Source organism: Chrysochloris asiatica, unplaced genomic scaffold, assembly GCF_000296735.1.
Source record: "Chrysochloris asiatica unplaced genomic scaffold, ChrAsi1.0 scaffold00003, whole genome shotgun sequence".
In the NCBI taxonomy this organism is placed as follows: Eukaryota; Metazoa; Chordata; class Mammalia; order Afrosoricida; family Chrysochloridae; genus Chrysochloris; species Chrysochloris asiatica.
The window spans coordinates 49111504-49131842 of NW_006408521.1; the positions used below are offsets into that span (position 1 = coordinate 49111504).

Below are 20339 nucleotides of genomic sequence, written 5' to 3' on the forward strand. Positions count from 1 at the left end.
GATACAAAGAATGTAAAACTAATGTGCTCCCATGTAAAGTAACACATAATTCACAATAAAACATTTAAGAAAAAAAAAATATATATATAGGTGTTAAAAAAAATTATATGTATGTGTATTGTACTGTAGGTCAAGATGCCTCGAGACCAGAAGAACTGGATGTTGCCCGGCTACCATTACTGAATGTGTTGATCTTGAAATCAATAGAAGAATACTGATCAAAAGAGAGGAAAATGTGGGACAGAATTTCAATTTCCTACAGAATTCAGAATGACTGGATCTATTGAGACTGGAGGAATCTCTGAGAAAATCATCAAACCATGACCCAAAATTAAAATTATCTCCTGAAGTGATCTTTAAACTTAACAGTTGTTTAGTTATATAACGAAAGAATGCAGTGCTTGGGTCAAACACTTTTTTTTTTTTTTTTTTTTTAAATGAAGATGGCACCTAAAGCAAAGAAGGAAGCCCCTGCACCTCCCAAAACAGAAGCCAAAATAAAGGTGTTGAAGGTCAAGAAGGCAGGGATCAAACATATCCCCTCTGTACACAGGGTTGATAGGGATGGGCAACTTAGACATTGGCTACCTAAAATTGGGGGCTATAATGGCATGAAGTGGCTGGTTTACAAGTTTCCAAGAAGTAGTTTAGTTTCAGAGTGTGCAGGGGAAGATAGAACCCCCACTGAATACTTTTCATTTTGTCTAGACGGGTCTGGTGAAAGGAGATAGGAACAAGGTTCCTATGATTCAATAATGAATAATTGTTATCATGACTAATTATGACTGTCACCACTGTAAAGGTAGAAGTTTTGTAACATAAAGTGGGAGCAGTTAATTTTACATTCCAGGAACAGAGGCCCCTAGAACCATCAAGGGAAAAGAGCACAAGCAGAATGCAGGACCTTATCCAGAGAAAAAGCGACACCAGAGATGGAGGCAGAGATGATATGGAGAGAAAGAGAGTAGCTGAGGACTCTAGACTCGTGGAAAGAGAAAGGCTGTGTGCTAGTGGCCAGGAGGCAGACTTGCAGAATGTCCCTTGGTTTGTTTAGATGATTATATATTCCTGAGTGGTTTTGTGTACATAAAAAAAAAATAATAAAATAAATATAAACACAGGGAATAGAAGCAAATACTGTTGAATGGTGATATATGGAGGGGATTGTAATCATTGTAATGATACGAAATACAACAGGACGAGTGCAAAACTGATGTTCTCCCATGTAAACTATCACTTAATGCACAATAAGAGCTTTAAAAAAAAAAGAAGGCAGTGTTGAAAGGCGTCCACAGTACAAGATCAAAGAAGATCCACACATCACCCACCTTCCAGTAGCCAAGACAGAGGCTCTGAGGGCAGCCCAAATATCCTCAGAAGAGCGCCCCCAGGAGAAACAAGCTTAACCACTATGCCATCATCAAGTTCCCTCTGACTACTGAGTCAGCCATGAAGACTGAAGGTAACAACACCCTTGTGTTTATTGTGGGTGTCAAGGCCAACAAGCACCAGATCAAACATTGATGAAGCCAAGGCGAACACCTGGATCAGGCCTGATGGGGAAAAGGCAGATGTTCCACTGGTCCCTGAGTAGGATGCTTTGGATGTTGCCAACAAAGTTGGGATCATCTCAACTGAGTCCAGCTGGCTAATTCTAAATACAAATCTTTTTTCAATACACACACAAAAAGGAAAAGAATTATCTATATGAGATCCAATTGTCAACAGGAACTCTAAAGCACAGATGAGAAGTTTAGGGAGAAATCTAAACCAATGGTGGTGAAACACTGGGGCTAGACAGAGACAGCAAGGAAAGCGACAGACCATGAAGAAAGTACCAATGGTACTGACTTCCACATGGAACAACTGATGAACACGTGTGTGTTCCAATGTGTACTTATCACCATAATTAAAAACACAGGCGTTGTGATACATATTTTTTTACAATTTAAAAAAAGGTGAAAATGGAAGACACAAATAATTCTTCTTACATAGGTAAAAATTTAACAATTCAACATTCTTACGTTATACTTTTGATTCTGTTTTACAACGGTTTAGAGTGCTCTAAAGCGCTAGTCATCTAACAAAGTTATTTAGCATCTAGTGATGTAGGATAAGCATCGGACTGGTAGCCACAAATTGGCAGTTCAAACCTACCAGCCACTCTTGGAAACAACTATTCAAGGTCACTGAGTCAGAACAGGCTCGATGGCACACAACAACAAACAACATAAGAAGTCCTGTTGTCACAGAAGTCAAGCATTGGGCTGCTAGCTGAAAGGTCAGCGGTTCAAACCCACCAGCTGCTCCACAGGAGAACAATGAGGAAGCCTACTCCTGTAAAGCCGACTCAGAAGCCCCTACTGAAGCAGCTCTTCTCTGTCCTACAGGGTCACTGAGTTGGAGCTGACTTGATGGTAGTGGGCTGGGGGGTCCAGAGAAAGCTTTATTAGGTATTGTTGTTGTTAAGTGCCATCAAGTCGGTTCCGACCCATAGCAACCCTGTACAGGGTTTCCGAGGCTGTAAATCTTTATGGGAGCAGAAAGCCTCATCTTTCTCCTGTGGAACAGCTGGTAGTTTTGAACAGCTGACCTTGAGGTTCACAGCCCAACTCATAACCACTATGCTACCAGAGCTCCTTTTACTAAGGGGTGGGATACCTAAATATTTTTTGCTAAAATATGTTTTGGTCCATCAAGCCAACTCTGCTTATATAGAATTCAGAGCTTTTCCAAAAAAAGATGTTGTCTCATATTTTGGTTTAATGTGTCAAAATAAACCAATCAGAGCTTTTTAAAAAAGTCTCTTTAGATGTCTTTAGGCATATGATCCTTCATTTAAAATAAACAAAAAACTAGAAATATCATTTTTCTTTTCCGACAGCAATTTCTCTCCTTGTCAGTGATAATCATTGAGTCCCTATTGGAATTCATTAGGAAGGTGGCCAATATTCTCAGACATACTACCAGATAGTCTGCTAAAAATACCATCATAGGAATTATTCAGCTTTGCAAATCTGACAGGATTTAGAGTTAACATGTTTTGTGAGCCAATAACTATAGACTTACTGACTGACTGAACAGCCATCCTTTCTGACCTCCTCTTCCACCACCATGCTGGGCAGGAGAGGCTGTCTGACTGGCAAAGGCCACCCCCTTGGACATGGTGCTGGGCTAAGCCAGCTATCAGCTATTTCCTTTACTTGGGACTCAGAGCTCTCCATGCTGCCTCCACACAAGTGCCTCACCTTGTAATGCTTTTTCTATATTCATTTCACAGATACTCAAAATGCATCATTTAAAAAGTCCACACCCCACACGAAATTACCAGACATCACTTATGTTCTCACAGCCGAATGCACCTGGAGCCAGGGTGCTGAGCTAAGCAAATGAACAAACTATTGAATAGAAAAACTTTAAAACTAAACACCAAGGCCTCTGACGAACAGTTCAGGTCAGAGCGCTGGGTTTCTCAAGGCCTTCCTGGACAGGAAATCAATGCTTAAACATGAAGCTTTGGGGTGGTGGGGAAATTTGTGGTGGTGGCAGCCCAGTGTGGCGACCATAATTAGTGGCACTGAGTTGTACAAGTAAACGCCACCAAACATGCTGCTGTCCCCTCAATTCCAACCCACGCAGGCCCATGCTATAGGGTAGAACTACACCCCATAGGGTTTTCTTGGCTGTAACCGTTACAGAAGCAGGTCATGTAGTCACTGGTTGGGTTTGAACCCCTAACTTTTAGGTTAGTACTCAGGCTGTTGAGATGACAAATGCTTTGTTTTATATACATATAGTTGTTGTTAAGTGCCATCAAGTTGGTTCTGACCCATAGTGACCCTGTATAGGGTTTCTGAGGAGTGGCTGGTGAGTTTGAACCTCCGACATTGTAGTTCAAATGGCTTTGTAGTCTGGAGCATTTAATTCACAGCCCCACATTGTTATTAAGTGCCGTGGAGTCATTTCTGACTCATAGACCCTATACAGGGTTTCAAGGAGTGCCTGCCATTCACTGATATATATAAAAACCACAATTCTTTTCAAATGCCCATTTTAAGAAAACCTGCTCTGAGGAGCGGAAGACGGAGCAATATGTACTGACCCCCACGCGTGCAGAGAAGGCAGGGAAGGGGTGACCTTTTCCAGGGTCCCCAGTCATGTGCCCAACCTGGGACAGGGAATGCTGGGCTAGGAGAACAGGAGGTCACCTGGGATAAGAACCAAGCGGGTGTCGGGTGTCGGGTGTCTGTGTTTTGCATATCAGGGTCAATATGCAAACTCAGCGGATGAGCAAGGATGGGGAAGAGGGAGGGTTTGGTTAGTTAGCTGGTTCTCAAAAGAAAACTCAATTCTTCACCCAGAGGGCCAGCGGCTCCAGCTCCATCATGTCCCCTTACCTTCTGGCCGGCTCGTCTGGAGTGGCCAATGACTTTGCCTTCCTTGTCCATGACCGTGATACCTCGTGTGGACTCCAGACTTCGGGATGCAAGCACGTTCATCCCACTGACTTGGGCTGGGGTTACAAGAGAACACAGAGCAGGAATGCGTTTGGGTTCCTGGAGGAACAAGTTGGTATCTGCCCACCTCCAGCCTCGATCTGACAGATGTCTCCCCACAACCGTCAGGTGCTCCCTGGTCATCGGCTGGGCAACGGAGCAGCACTGCTAGCAGCTACATCTTGGATCCCAGCTGAATCCCAGCAGCTGGCTCCCATAGCCTGAGGCCCTGCCTCACCCTGAAACAGGACACCATGGAGAATCCCAAGAGCTATGCCCACTTCCTTGTTTCATCTGGTTTAACCAGGTTTCGGTAAAACAATTTCACCAATTCTACCACCGACATCATTTCTCCAACTCTCCAAATGGCTATGAATCTCAACCCCAATTTGGAGCAGGAACCAGTGGATTTGCAAGCTGACAAATCCAAGCATCTGGTTAGCATCTGATACTCCCTCTGGATTCACATGGCCCGGTTGGAGACTCATGCTTGCTGTGTGACCCTGAGAACATTCTTGTGCCTCCATCTCCTCACCTGTCAACGGGAATAATTACGAATCGGGCTGCGAATTTCATGGTCAGCAGTTCGAAACTACCAGCTGTTCCGTGGGAGAAAGATGAGGCTTTCTGTTCCCATAAAGATTTACAGCCTTGGAAACCCTGTACAGGGTCACTATGAGTCGGAACTGACTCCACGGCACATAACAACAACAAACACCACCTGCAAGTAGGTAATGTTACTATTCTACTCTATCTGTAGGCTGAGCAAATAATCTAAGAAGCTGGATGATATGGAGAAGAACAGGGCATCAGGATTGGAGGGAGACTCATTAACAATCTGCAATAAACAGATGACACAACCTTGCTTGCTGAAAGCAAAGAGTACTTAAAATACTTACTGATGAGGATCAAAGACCACAGCCTTCAGTATGGGTTGCACCTCAATGTAAAGAAAATAAAAATCTTCACCATTGGACCAATAAAGAACATCAAGATAAATGGAGAAATTATTGAAGTTGTTTAAGACTTCATTTTGCCTGGATCCACCATCAACACTCATGGAAGCAGCACTCAAGAAATCAAATGACATATTGCATTAGGCAAATCAGTTGCACAAGACCTCTTTAAAGTGTTCAAGAGCAAAGAGTGAGGACTAAGGTACACCTGACCCAAGCCATGGTATTTTCCATAGGTTCATATGCATGTGAAAGTTGAGCAATGAATAAGGAAGACCATCAAAGAACTGATACATTTGAGTGACGATGTTTGAGAAGAATATTAAAGGTACCAGGGACTGCCAGAAGAACACACAAATCTGTGTTGAAAGAAGTACAGTCACAAGGCTCCTTAGAAGCCAGGATGGCGAGACTTTGTCTCTCAGACTTTGGATATATTATCAAGAGGAACCAGTCCTCGGAGAAGGACATCATGCTTGGTAAAGTGGAGGGTCAGCGAAAAAGAGGAAGACCCCCAGTGAGATAGACTGGCACAGTGGCAGCAGTAATTATAAGGATGGCACAGGATCAGGCAGAGTTCCATTCTGCTGTGCACAGGGTCGCTATGAGTTGGAACGGACTCAACTGCACCTAACAACAACCATCAGTAACCACCTCCTCTGTTGTTGTTGTTGTTAAGTGCCGTCGAGTTGGTTATGACGCATAGAGACCCAAAGAGTGGCTGGTGAGTTTGAAATGCCAACCCTGTAGTCCAAACCGACCTTGCTACCCAATGCTTTACTCTACAGCGCCACACCAAGACTCCAATGAGGAGCCCTAATAGAATCACCGCCATGATTAAATCAATATAAGATAATTAACTACATGAGGAGATCTGCTATGAGCAGCCAGTCAGTTGAAAGGAGGTTTCCTCAGGGGTGTGGCCTGCAGTACTGCAGTATCTTGTTGTTGTTGTTAAGTTCTGTGGAGTCAGTTCCCACTCATAGCGACCCTGCACAGGTTTCCGAGGCTGTAAATCTTTACAGGAAACAGAAAGCCTCATCTTTCTCCCGCGGAACAGCTGGTAGTTTTGAACTGCCAACCTTGAGGTTAGCAGCCGATTTGTAACCATTACGCTACCAGAGCTCCTTATAAAGAGAAAAAAGCAGAGAGAAGTCAGCAGAGTTAAGGAGGGACGGAGATAAGCCGGGAGTGGAGCGTGTTCTGTGGACCTGAGCTCCCTGCCCTGTGAAGCTCCTAGATCCAGAGAAAGCACTGACGCCAAGACACATGGAGAGCTCCGAGGAATGCTGGGTATACAGATGCTGAAAGGAGACAAGGGCCTCTCTCCAAAGCCAGTGCTCTGAATTCGGACTTCAAGCCTCCTAAACTGTGAGAAAGAAATCAAAGGTATTGCACTAGGCAAATCTGCTTCAAAAGACATCTTTACAGTGTTACAGAACAACAACAAACAAAGGTCAATTTGAGGACTAAGGTGTACCTGACCCAAGTCAAAGATATTTTCAATCACTTCAGATGCATGCAAAAACTAGACACTGAAAAAGGACTGTAGAAGAATTGGCACATTTAAACTATAATGTTGTTAGAGAAACTGAAAGTATCTTGGACTCCCTGAAAAACAATCAAATCTGTCTTGGAAGAAATGTAGCCAGAACGCTCCTTGGAACATTTGGACATGTTATCAGGAGAGACCAGGCCCTGGAGAAGGACATCATACTTGCTAAAGTAGAGGGTCAGTGAAAAAGAGGAAGCCCCCCCAGGAGATGGACTGTCACAAAGGCTGCCACATGGGTTCAAACATAACACCTGGGAGAATGACCAGGACCAGGCAGTGCTTTGTTCGTGTATCAAGTCACTACGAGTCAGAAGCAATCCAACACCACCTAACCACAGGCATTGTGAGAGATTGCATTTCTGCCTGGTAAAGCGATCCACACGTGGTGTCTCTGTCTTAGCATCAGTAGGCAGCTAACTAGGGGCCCTGGTAGTGTAGTGGATTACGAGCTGGGCTGCTAACCGCAAGGTAAGCAGTTCAAGTCTACCAGACGCTCCGAAAGAGAAAGATGAGATTTCTGCTCCTGTTCAGATTTACAGCCTTGGAAATCCTACACAAGGTCATTGTCAGCTGGAACCGACTCTGCAGCACACAGCTACCACCACCACGAGAGAACTAAGACAAAGTGTCCTTTCTTAGACCAAAGACCTAGCTCAGGCCTGGGGGCACTGGAGGCTGCAAGCGGTGGCTGTCCTCCGCCACAGCACAGATGAGGGGCTGGGGTGGCTCCAGTGATCTAGAAAGGCTAGACAGCGACAAAGACAAGCCTCAGACCCCATGCTCCCGCCCTTCCCACTCACCAAGAAAGATGACCGGAAGGACTCGGCTGGCCATAAAGCGAACAAGATGGCTATCCAGGGAATACTTTATTTGCACCAACTGAGGAATTATCTAGAAAATAATAGAGAAAAATCAGTATTTCCTGAGACTAAAACTCAGCTGGACAGTCTTAAGGACAGAGAGCTGACCTTCACCTGGTTCCTGAGACAGATAAGCCAGTCTGCGTGGCTTTCCAAGTATTTTTTGTGTTAGCTCTTGTAACGGTGAGGTAGATAATGGACTGTCATTCTCTTACCTCACCAGAGGGTAAACCAAGGCTCAGTGTCACCCGGAGTCACAGGGTCCTTGTGGGTCAGAGCCAGGATTGTAACTAGCTCTGTCTGACGCCGAAGCTGACACTTGTACCCATTACTGAGCCCTATTATCCAAAGCCAAGGAGCTCTGATAGTGTAGTGATTATGAATTGGGCTGCAAACCGCAAGGTCAGCAGTTCAAAACTACCAGCTGCTCCGCAGGAGAAAGATGAGGCTCTCTGCTCCTGTAAAGATTTACAGCTCCAGAAACCCTATTCAGGGTCGCTATGGGTCGGAACCGACTCAATGGCACTTAACAACAACTATCCAAAGCCGTGCCCAATCCATAGAACCCATTTGTGCAGCAAGAGCTCATTTTTAAAATGCATTTATTTTTCATTGGAGCACACTGCGTAGGAACTCAGAATGCTGACGTGATTATGATTCCAGAATGCCAGAGTTATAAAACCTATTGATTCCGACTCAGGATGACCCCACGCGTGTCAGACTATAATTGTACTCCAGAGGGCTTTCAGGGGCTGATTGTGTTTTATCACCAGCCTTTCTTTTGAGGTGCCGCTGGGTGAATATGAACCTCCAAACTTTTCAATTGCTGGTGCCTCCCCCCGCCCCCAGAGACTTCTGATAGCATTAGAGAAAACATTTTCTCTTCTTTATGTCTTATCCCTACTTTCTAAATGGTTTAAGTTGTAATTAATTTATAATCAGAAAATCTTGGGCTGATTCTGAATAAGAGCAGCTCCACAGATAATCAAAATACCTACTCCAAAAAAGGTGGACGAAGCGATCACTCCTGTGCCCAGTAGTAGATTCTCTCCTAGGTGATGAGGCTAAAGAAAAGGAAAGAACATTCGTAGTAAATGCTACCGTTTATCTGGCAAAGGGAATTTTTTACCAAGGAAAAAACAAAAACAACTCTGGCTAGCTAGAAGGTTATTGTAAAGTGCCATCAAGTTGGTTCTGACCCACAGCAATCCTGCACTGGGTTTGAACCACCACCCTTGTGGTCAGCAGTCCCGTGCTTATCCTACAGCGCCACATGTGGAGGATACACACATGTTAACCTGGGTCCCAGGGAAGGCAACACAAGAGGGAAGTGGGCAGAGAAAAGATGAAGGGAGCAGAAGACACAGGGAGGAATGCAAGAGTTAAAGTGACTCCAGGTAAATGCTGCTAAATGATGGTACATGGAGGGGATTGCAGTCATTGTAAAGAAATGGAAGTCTATGATTTGCTAAATGTAAAACGGATGATCTAGTCAATAAAGCTTCACTCAATTCACAAAATAAGTTAAAACAAAACAAAAGCAAACAAAATACAAACACTAAAACTGCATGACCTCTGGAGCTCTTCATACTCACGTAAGTTGTGTTTCCATTGATGATGTTGAAGGGTGTCAGGTAGGTATACAGGGAGAACTACAGAGAGATACAAGAAAATGGCACACATTTTGGTTTCCAGCATAACAGAACTTAGTAATAATCATGAAACAGAAACAATGGCTACCTGAGGCAAAATCATGGACTTTATCCCTTTCGATGGCATCATTGAAAAAAATACCTTTTAAGAAGAAGGAAAAACAGAGCTGTCAGTGTTCTGGGGAAGGTGGAGCCTCCCAGGAGCCAGGACAAGGAGAGGAGGTTCAGGGACACAGAGGCCATTGGTCAGTGGGCAGGCCACTGCTAAAGAGCACTGAACGAGCTGTTCTGTGGGCACCAGGAACCCAAGACCTGCAATATGGCAGGGCAGCCCAGAAGCATGTACTTGCCAACGGACACACACAGGGCAGGTGTGGAAGGAGTGAGGGACGAGTGAGATGGACAAAGCACCTAGGGAGAGTCAAGGTGGACAGCCTTTCGGAGGCAACTCAGGTCCCAGGTGGGGCCTATATGAGGGGGAGGTTGTGGGGGCCAGAAGGTAACAGACCACCACTTGGGCTTGTGGGCACAGTTTACTCATTGTTTCCCCCATAGTGCTTTGCATACATTAGGTGTTCACAACAAGGTTTACTGGACACCTGGGCTGCAGGATAGGACAGGTGTGCGTGTGTCGGGGAGGGAGTGGATATGAATGGCAGACAAGGACCACAGTAGGGGAGTCAACGAGATGGGGTCCAGAGCTGGAGGACACCAGCTGGGTGGGTATCTTCCCAAAGCCCCTGTTTCTGAATGGTAAGCGGGGAATTTACTCACCATGGGCCCCATTAATGGCAGGAAAGCTGACAAAGAAGAGAAAAGTCGTCAGTGACACAGAGGGGCAGCATTGGAACACTGAGCACCTTCTGAAACTATCGCCCTCAGAGGTGCATGTGGCAAGGAATAAAAATAACACAGTACAAACAAAAGTCTCCCTTCCACCTTCCCAGTCCCTTCCACCAAATGGAATTAGCATTGATGGTTTCTTGTTCTTCCCTCCAGATGCATTTTTTAATAGAACTGGTGTAGCACTGTAGAATACGCACTGCACGGCTATTTGCAAGGTAGGTGGTTCAAACCTACCAGCAGCTCTCAGAAACCCTACATGGGGTTACTGGGAGTTGGAACAGACTCGACAACATACAACATCAGAATATATAAGGAATCCTAGTGGCGCTGTGGGTCAGAGGTCAGGCTGCTCACTGAGAAGTCGACAGTTCAAAAGATGCAGTGTCAGCGCCTGTAAATATTTACAATCTTGGACCCCCACAGGGCTGCTCTACTCTGTCCTATAGGGTCACCATGGGATGGAATTGACTCGCCGGCAATGGGTTTCAGGTTATATGGGTGGTACAATGCTTAACATGTTTGGGTGAAGGTTCGAGTCTACCCAGAGGCACCTCAGAAGAAAGGTCTGGCAATCTACTTCCAAAAAACCAGACACTAAAGACCCTATAGGGAGTCCTGGGGTGGCACTGTGGGCTAATGCACCAGACTGCAAAGCCATTTGAACTGCAAGGTCGGCGGTTCCAGTTCACCAGCTGCTCCTTGGAAACCCTATATAGGGTCGCTCTGGGTTTGAACCGACTTGATGGCACTTCACAACAACAACAAAGACCCTATAGAGCTCAGTTCTATTCTGACACACATGGGGGCACCATGGAATCAACTCAAAGGCAACTGGGCTTTGGTTTATTCGGCTGTATACATTCCTCCCTCCCCCAACCCTTATTTATACAAACCAGATCACTATGCACCATTGCCTGTTTTACCTTTTTCCCCTTAATACTAATTCCTGGAGATGCAGCCTTCTTATTAACACATAAGACTGCCTTATTCTTTTGATGAACGATTTAACTAGAGTCTGAATTGTTAGGCAGTGTTCTGCTGAAAACAGAGAATCCTAGAAAAGAAGGGCGCTGTCCCCTTTATCTCAACCGCTGTTGTTATTAAGTGCCATAGAGTCAACTCTGATTCATAACATCCCTGTATAGGCTTTCCGAGGAGCGACAGGTGGGTTTGAACCACTGACCTTGTGGTTTACAGTCCAATGCTCATCCAACAGCACCATACCAGAACCCTTTATCTCAGTTAGACCAGGTGAACATGACAGAGCACATAAGTGGCATCCCTAACACCAGCATGTACATTATACATTCTGGGACCATCAGGGAAACCATCTGCTGTGTACTGTGGCATGACGGACAAGGTAGGACTGAGCCCAGGCCTATCCCCTCACTCCTAAAGCTCAGGGTCTTTTGCAGACTGGATTCAGAACCGACCTGAGCCTGCTCTTCCCTACCATCAACCCCAGATCCTCTAAACCAGGGATGTTTGCTGTTAAGTACCATTGAGTCAGTTCCAACTCATAGTGACCCGGGATAGGGTTTCTGAGAAGCAGCTGGTGAATCTGAACTGCCAACCTTGTGGTTCACGGTCCAGTTGTGAACCTACAGCACCACACCAGGAATCCAAACCTGGGGTTGTTAAGTGCTATCGAGTCGGTTCTGACCCATAACGACCCTGTTTAGGATTTCCGAGGAGCAGCTGGTGAGCTTGAATCGCCAACCTTGCAGTTCAAATGGCTTTGCAGTCTGGGGAACCTTATTTCTGCCAAGAGCCATTTAGATATTTATAGCATCACTCAATATAAATTTATGTTGCTATGAAAAAAGCTCCTAGATTTATGGAATTTCGAGTCCTGCCTGAGGTTGCCTTGGCAGGGCGGGACCACATGATTCTGAGGGCTTATAAAACCCATGGGCCATATGTTCCCCAACCCTGCTCTAAACCCTCTTTGTAAGCTGCAGTTTCCAGATTCACCACCAGAAATGCTTCTAGGGAAAAACCCAACTCACCCGCAGGTCGGAAGGGCGCGGGGATCAGTGTACTGCCGTCTGGGTGCACAGTTGACTTTAAAAGAGCAAATGTAAAGGTCAGTATCATTATTTTAACTCGTGGAGGTAGAGTCGATCCCATCCCATGAAGAGCCCAGGTACAACAGAGTAGAACTGTGCTCCACGGGCTTGTCACTGGCTGACACCTTGCAGAAGTAAATCACCAGGCCTTTCTTCTGCAGCTTCACGATATAGATTGGAACCACCAATCTTTGAGTTAGGGACTGAGTGCAAACTGTCTGCAACATTCGGGGATCTTTGTCATTTGGGGGCTAAAAATGACAGGGCTGAGACTTACAAGACTTCTCTTCCAAGCCTCTTGGATCTGAAAAGAGAAAAAAACACAAGCATTTGCTTTTAAGGTGATTTGGCAGCAAAAAAAAAAAAAATCTCACCGGTCTCATTTCTGATGTCCCCTTTGCTCTGCCTTCCACAAAGTAAAGGCAGAAGTGCTCTCCTACCAGGTGGACAGAGCAAATGAAAATGAAGCAAATGATGAAAGACTATATGAACTAACAACAAGCACAGAGAGGAACCCCACAACACAGAAAGCCCTAAGACATTCTCTCCGACCTTGGAGAGGACTCAAGGTCAACCCTGACTAGTCCCTGCACAGGACACCAAGGGCCTCCAGTGAGTCAGCCCTCCCTCCGGTCCAGTGAGTCTGCAGGCTCTGAATCCAGCCTGTCCTGCTCAGAGCTGAGGATACCGGATACTGCATCATCAGTAAAGCTCTCAGCCGGAGGCCCCAACAAGCCCTTGGAAAAACCAAGTTAAATAAGCGAGCTTTCCGCTGGCTGCCTCGTGTGACTGCGGAAAACCCCATCCACCGCCAGGTCTGGACAACAAGGGAGATTAACAAACACATGGTTGGACTCCTCGCATAGGAACGCAACTCAGCCTTGGAACCATGTTGCTCTGGAAAATCAGATTCCCAGTTAGGAGATTGCCAGAATATTCTGACGTTTGCCATGGAGCACCCAGGACCTGGCCACAGAGAATGTCCAGGAATGCCTGCTGCACCAGAGGGTCCTGGTCTGGTTGGCTAGTTGCTGTTGTGTGGTCCTGATTTAGTGACTTCGACTCACAGTGACCCCCAGTTCAGAGCAGAGCTCCCCAGTATTACGGGAGCAGGTTGTTAGGTCTTTCCCCCATCGGAGCCGCTGAGTGGGTTCAAACCCTCAACCTTTTGGTTAGCAGCTGAACACTTAACCATTACATCACCGGGGCTTCTTCTAGTTGGTTTATGAGAAGGAACTTTAAACACATTAAAAAACCCAGTTTTGAAAGTGCCCCTGTTGACTTTTCAAATGATAAGGTCAGGGATAGGGGAGGGGAGAGGGTAATGAACAGATTCCAATGGTATGATGAACGGCCCAAACTCATCATGATTTCAGACCACTCCGGGAATCACCTGAAGGCAACCCTCCAGGCCACACCTGGTACAGGTGGGCACAAACCTACCTTCTTGTCCTCCACATTCTCTCCAGCTTCATCTGTTAACAGTTGCCTCAATTTTTCTACTTTTTCCTACAATCAGATAAAAAGAACTCAAGTTACATTCTCATCATTGTTCAGATGCATCCACAACTGCAGGGCCCACACATTCACCAGTACACAGAGGATGTCAGAGGAAGCGCAGACTTCCCCACAGCAGGGAGGCTGAGGCCCTCCACCTCCTGAGTTGCCACGTGTAATTCAGATCATCCCGGGGGTAATTCAGATGGAGACCTCCCTGCTTCCCAGATACCTCCACTGCCTTACTGCACAGCTCCTTTTCTGACAGTAGCTGTCCCAGGGAACACACCACCCACCACCCGCCCAGAGTTGCACCAGAACCCTGGAGGCCCTTTCCCTCTCATTCACCCCAGGCCCAGTCTTGTCCATCCAGTCTGGCTTCCCTCTCTTCTTGCACGAGAGGGCTTCAAAAAGTTTGTGGAATAATTCCATTCTCTTTTCATTCCACTTTTCCATGAATTTTTTGAAGCCCCTTCTGTCATATTCTTAATTTGAGAAAATAAATTTAGATGTAGGAAAATATACATTTCAAAGCCCAATTCACACTCATAATCCCAACACTTGGAATTGACAATTGTAAACATTCCATCATATTTCTCATACCCTCTCCACCTCCCCCCCCCCCCAAAAAAAAAATAACCTGAAAAATAAGATGTAAAAGGGAAGCCACAGGGAGGAAGCAGGTAACTAGGTAACTGTTGTTGCAGGGAGGGGAGTGTAATCATTGAGATGAAGCAAAACGTATGATTTGTTGAGGGTAAAGCTGATGATCTTGTCTGTTAAGCTTCACTCAAGTCACAGTAAAATGGTAAGAAAAACACAACAGATAACCATCGCCCACCCCCACCACTCAGTCTCATTTCCCTCCTCATTCTACCTTAACACTGAAGGGACCACTGTTAAGAGTGCTGGGCACATTCTTGAGGGCCATTTACTTGGTGGCTCAGTGGTAGCATTCTTGCCTTCCATGCTGAAGACCTAGGTTTGATTCCCAGCCAATGAATCTCATGAGTAGCCACCACCTGCCCATCAGTGAAGGCATGTGTGTTGTTATGATGCTGAATAGGTTCAGCAGTGCTTCCAGACTAAGAGAGATGAGGAAGAAGGGAGGCTGAACAATATACTCACAGGCATTAGCCAGTGCCAATCTAGGGATAACACAAGTCCAAGCTGCAACTGATCATGGTTTTGGTACAATCAAGCAGCATTTGGCTCAGTCCTATGTCTCCATGAGTCAGGGGCTGTAATGCTTAGGGTCCTGTCACCTCAACTAGGCCAGGATTTCCAGAGGTTTCGCAGTTGAGATGTGCTTATTCCCATGGCGATGAAACCAAATACAGGCATAGTTAGCTTATGGTAAGTGGCTATGAGCAGCCAATCTATTGAAGGGATGCTTCTTTGGGGGTGTGGGCACGTGGGCGGGTCTCTTTCTCTCTCTGTTCTGTGGGGAACTTGGGACTCTGCAATTGTAAGATAATCAATTTCTCCATATATATGTATACACACACACACACTTCACTGGTTTGCTTCTCTAGAAAACCCAGCCTAAGACACACACAGGTCAACTCAACAGACGCTAACAACAATACATGACTGTTGTTGTTGTTGTTAAGTACCATGGGGTTGGTTCCGACTCATAGTGACCCTGCACAGGGTTTCCCAGGCTGTTAATCTTTGACTACATGGTGTTATTTAATGAGTATGCTAAAATGTTATCATTTATGCATCTTGCTTTCCCCACTAAAAATTACATAGACATTGTATACATACATTTAACATATGACATCTACCGGATCCATCACTTTTAACAGCTAATCAGAATTTCATGTATGAACGCACCACATTCTGTCTGTTTCCATATGGATGGCATTCAGGCTGTTCTGTCTTTTCCTACCATATATAAGGCTGTTTGGACCATCTTGAGCACAGGTACAGGCGTGTCCGTTTGTCTCCTTCAGAGAAGGGTTAGTGCAGGTGACCAGGCATCTCCTCTTCATCCCCCAGACACACCTGGGGCTATCCGCCTTCCATTTGGACACTGAGTCACCCCCAGAACTGATGGCGTCACCTATTGCCTGGTCTTCTCTGGTTCCTCAATACACAACCACAAAGAGACCCTCTGAAATACAAGCGGCCTCATCTCACTGCTTGTCCTGTAGAATCAGTGCAATCTCCTCTAGTCCGAACATCACACAAGACGCTTAAAGGTCTGCCTCCCCTCCCAGCAGGAAGAGCTCCGAGGCTTTGTGGTCTGTTCTTTAACCTTGAGCTCTGCCTACAGCCATCTCTCCTCTCTGATGTTTCCTCTTTGCTTCTCTCACCTCAGTCTTCCCTCAACCACTCCACCCACAGATGGGTTCCAATTCATGGTCATCTTCATGACCAGAGTCCTTTGTTGAGTGCCTTCCAACCTAGGGGACTGCTCTTCCAGTACTATACTGGACAAGATTCTGCTATGATCCAACAGTTTTCACTGTTATCTTCTAAAGCCAATCACCAGGCAGGCCTTTCTTCCTAGTGTGTTTTAGTCTGGAAGCTCAGCTGAAACCTCTCCACCACGGCTCATCTTGCTGGTATTTGAAATACCAGTAGCAAAGCTCCTAGCATCACAGCAACACACAAGCCGCCACAGTACGACAAACTGGCAGACTAGTGGACCAAACTGACAGATGAGTAGGGCTCCTCCAATTCCCTGCCACATCCCTCCTCTAGAACCCAAGCTCCGGGTCTGTGTCCAGCATTGCTAGGTGTCTTCTGTTACACAGAGGTTTGTTTTCATTCTCTTTGATTCACCAGCATCTGGCCCAGGGCTTAGCATTACCTGTTGTATAGAGATATAGATAGATATACTCTATTTATCATTTGTCTAATGTACAGAAATAAAACATACTAATATGTAGAGTCTGTTGTTTTACTGCTTTCAAAAGGGAGACGTGATTTAACAATTAAAAGGCAGGGGAGGGGAACACACAATCTTCAAGTTTCAGAATAAAATGGGAAATCCATTATCTCTGAAACTAAGATAATACTTACAATTGAAATGACCAAATTTGTAGGGTCTAATAATTCTGTCCATAGAAGAAATCTTTGAACAAAAGACTTAAGAGGAGAAAAAAAACAAACAAAAACCCAGAGGTTAATGGCAGTAGAAAAACAAAGATATCACATAATAATAATTAACTTCTTTTTTTTTTGAAAACCAACTAGGGTCCTAGTAGGACAGTGTGTGGTGCATTGAGCCACTAACCACAAGGTTGGTGGTTCAAATCCCCCAGCTGCCCTGTAGGAGAGAGATGAGGCTGTCTGCCGTTGTAAAGATTTACAGCCTTGGAAACCCTATGGAGCAGTTCTGCTCTATCCTGGAGAATTGCTGTGTCAAAACCAGCTTGAAGGCCGGAGGTTTGGCTTCAGTGGGCAGAGCCCTGGGCATCACTTTCTGTCTTTTCCTTGCATCATGTCATGATAAGCCCATTCCACAGGTGAGGACACTGAGGCTCTAGGCTCATTAATGTACTCAGAGCAACACAAGCTAGGAAACGAGTCTTCAGTCTGTCCTCTTAAAGACGGGCAGACCTCATGTCACTGCACCTCACAGGTACTGCACTTTCTTAACAGATCGTAGCAACGCTGCGTCAAGCAAGTCCATCAGTGCCATTTTCCCAGCAGTATGTGCTCTTCAAAGAACTCTGGTAGCGTAGTGGTTACGAATCGGGCTGTGAACCACAAGGTCAGCAATTCGAAACTACCAGCTGCTCCGCGGGAGAAAGATGAGGCGTTCTGCTCCCGTAAAGATTTACAGCCTCGGAAACCCTGTACAGGGTCACTGTGAGTCGGAACCGACTCCACGGTACTTAACAACAACATGTGCTCTTCATTTCTCTGGGTCATATCTGGGTCATTCTCATTATATTGCAAAACTTTTCATAATGCTATTACATACTTAATGGCTTATGCGATACTATAAATATAACTCTTATATATCGTGGTTGGTAAGGTGGAGGGTCAGAGAAAAAGAGGAAGACTCCCAGTGAGATGGATTCGCAAAGCGGCAGCATCGATGGGCTCAAGCGTGGCAGCAATTGTGAGGTTGGCACAGGACTGGGCAGTGTTTCATTCTGTTGTGCACAGGGTCGTTATGAGTCAGTACTGACTCGATGGCACCTAACAACAACAAATGCACTGGGAAACCAAAAAAAAAAATCTATGGGACTCACTTTATTGCTTGATTGGCTTTACTGCCATGGTCTGGAACTGAACTGGAAACATCTCTGAGCTATGCCGATGCCTGTACTTCAGTACTAAGTTGCTCCTGAGTGTTTAAAGCCCAGACACTGGGGAGAATCGGGCCTGTGTTCTATCCCAAACATAACCCTGAGCATCCCACACAAGGTCTGGAAGAAAGCACCTGGAAATGCTTCAGAATCTCTTTCCTCACCCCCTCACAGATGTTTTAAGACTTAACTCCACAAATAAAGACCTGCCCAGCCCAGGAAGGGATAGCATAGCCAGGGTCACAGGTGCAGGAAGGAGGCGGGGCTGCTACAACAAGCTCCTAAATGTCTCCACTTTCCTGGCTTGGACTCCTGCCCCAACTCAGTTTCCCCACAGTCCAAAAAAAAAAAAAAAAAAAAGCCTAGCAAAGCTCAGAAGCAGGAAGGGGTAGGAGAGAATGAAGGGACTCAGGGAATGCAGCATGTGGGAAGGCTGCTGTTATATCCCGTGGATCGCAAGCAACGTCATGAAACAAAATGTGTATACATTGTTGAATGGGAAACTATGGTGCTCTGTACACTTTCACCCAAAGCACAATGTTTTAAAAAGAAGGGTTAGGTCTTATTTAAGTAAGGGCCTGAAAGACAACACCCTAGTCACAACTTTGTGCCCAGGGAGCACTTGACATGTGCCTGGGCCCAACTGAGACAACATGCCTAGGTGTAAAATGTACGCTGGATTTGGTGACTTCATACAAAAGGATATGAGACATCTCCATATTTTTGTTGATTTCATGTTGAAATGATCGTGGGGTCCTAGTGTGGCTCTGTAGGACAAGCACTAGACTTATCAGTAGCTCCTCACAAACGATCTACCAGTCGGAACTTGAGCCCACAGACACTTAACTGGGTTAAATGCAAAATACAGTGATATCTGTGAAATCCAAACTTGGTGGGGCTGCCTCGTTTTTTCCGAGTCTCCCAAGTTTTCCACCTTTGACAGGATACATGCAGTCTTACTGCTTTTCAATCACCGTTAGCGTAAAATATTTGCGTTTTTCCTCAGTTTCCACCTTTCACGGGCTCAGGCTATGTTGTTGTTAAGTGTAAAATTAATTCCATGTTTCTTTTTGCCTTTTTTAAGTGCAGCGCAGGCATGTTCAGTCACCTCTGTAGCTTACAGACTATGTCTTCTACAGGGCAGGCAGGGTAGACCAGTCCCTTGTCTGAGCGCTGAGCCAACCAAGGTTTGGAGACTGCTCCCAGCTACCGCTCAGGAACGGCACAGGCGCCAGAGAGCGGACACCTGCGAAGGGCGATCCAGACGGTGACCTTGTGCCAGCCCAGCCTGCATCAACCTAGGTCTGAGGCGATGACCACGGTGACAGCGTGGTCATGGGCGTCAAACAGACGCTCAGGTTTCCCCCTTCGTCTTCACCGGGGCCCTTACACGCCTGCGGGCCCGAAGTGTGGCAGGTGGGGGCGCGCTCCAAGCCCACTTCCGGGGCGAGGACACGCAGCGCAGAGCGGCCACGTGGTTGGCACCAGGCGTCCAGGCCCGGGTGGGCAACGCGTGCCAGGGCATCCGGACTCCACACTGCACCCCCGCTCCCCCGGCCCGTGCTAGCCCCGCGGCCCCGCCCCGCCCCGCCCCGGGCCGTACTTGGCGTTCGCTGATCCAGAAACGCACGTTGGGCTCCATGAGGGCGGTGCTTCCTCCTCCTCTTCCTGCGGCCGCGCGGGGGAGGAGCCGGCGTGTGCTCCGCCTCGTCCGCTCGCCCCGGGCCAGTCTCCCAGCCTCTCACGTCTTACCAGCCCGCGTCTCCCGCTCACCCCGGGCCCGCTCCCGCCCACAGGCCTAGTCCTCCCAATCTACGCAGCCTGCTCCGCACCGTGGGGTGGCCTGATGGGAGAGGGTCATCTCTCCGGAGCCCCCAGGTCACTTTACCTACCACGGTGACCCCGTAAGGTGCGGGAGGCCCTTTACGGCCTCGGTTTCCTGCCACATCTTACAGGGCTCTTTGGGACGTGACCCCGGAAAATCTTTCCTATTGCCCACAAAGTTCAGTATAAACAGTATAGGGTAGGAGGACCCTCTACATAATGCAGTGCTCGCTGAGAAGTAAAAATGTGTAGACTCAACCTACCTACCTAAACTAATGCCTAGGTGGCAAACCTGAATAGATTCATAACTAAG

At 46.4% G+C, this 20339-nt stretch overlaps 1 protein-coding gene across 1 annotated transcript in view; it reads right to left on the bottom strand.

The window, feature by feature from the left end:
- SFXN4 (sideroflexin 4) overlaps positions 1 to 19844 on the bottom strand; it is a 32671-nt gene extending 12827 nt beyond the window's left edge. The window contains exons 1-11 of the mRNA XM_006831497.1: positions 19806 to 19844; positions 16965 to 17030; positions 13878 to 13943; positions 12712 to 12738; positions 12375 to 12429; positions 10294 to 10319; positions 9608 to 9661; positions 9463 to 9519; positions 8866 to 8931; positions 7808 to 7898; positions 4398 to 4513 (exon numbers count right to left, since the gene is read on the bottom strand). Of these exons, the coding sequence (XP_006831560.1) occupies positions 4398 to 4513; positions 7808 to 7898; positions 8866 to 8931; positions 9463 to 9519; positions 9608 to 9661; positions 10294 to 10319; positions 12375 to 12429; positions 12712 to 12738; positions 13878 to 13943; positions 16965 to 17030; positions 19806 to 19844 (663 nt within the window). The remainder of the gene's footprint in view (positions 1 to 4397; positions 4514 to 7807; positions 7899 to 8865; positions 8932 to 9462; positions 9520 to 9607; positions 9662 to 10293; positions 10320 to 12374; positions 12430 to 12711; positions 12739 to 13877; positions 13944 to 16964; positions 17031 to 19805) is intronic.
- Positions 19845 to 20339: the final 495 nt, after the last annotated feature.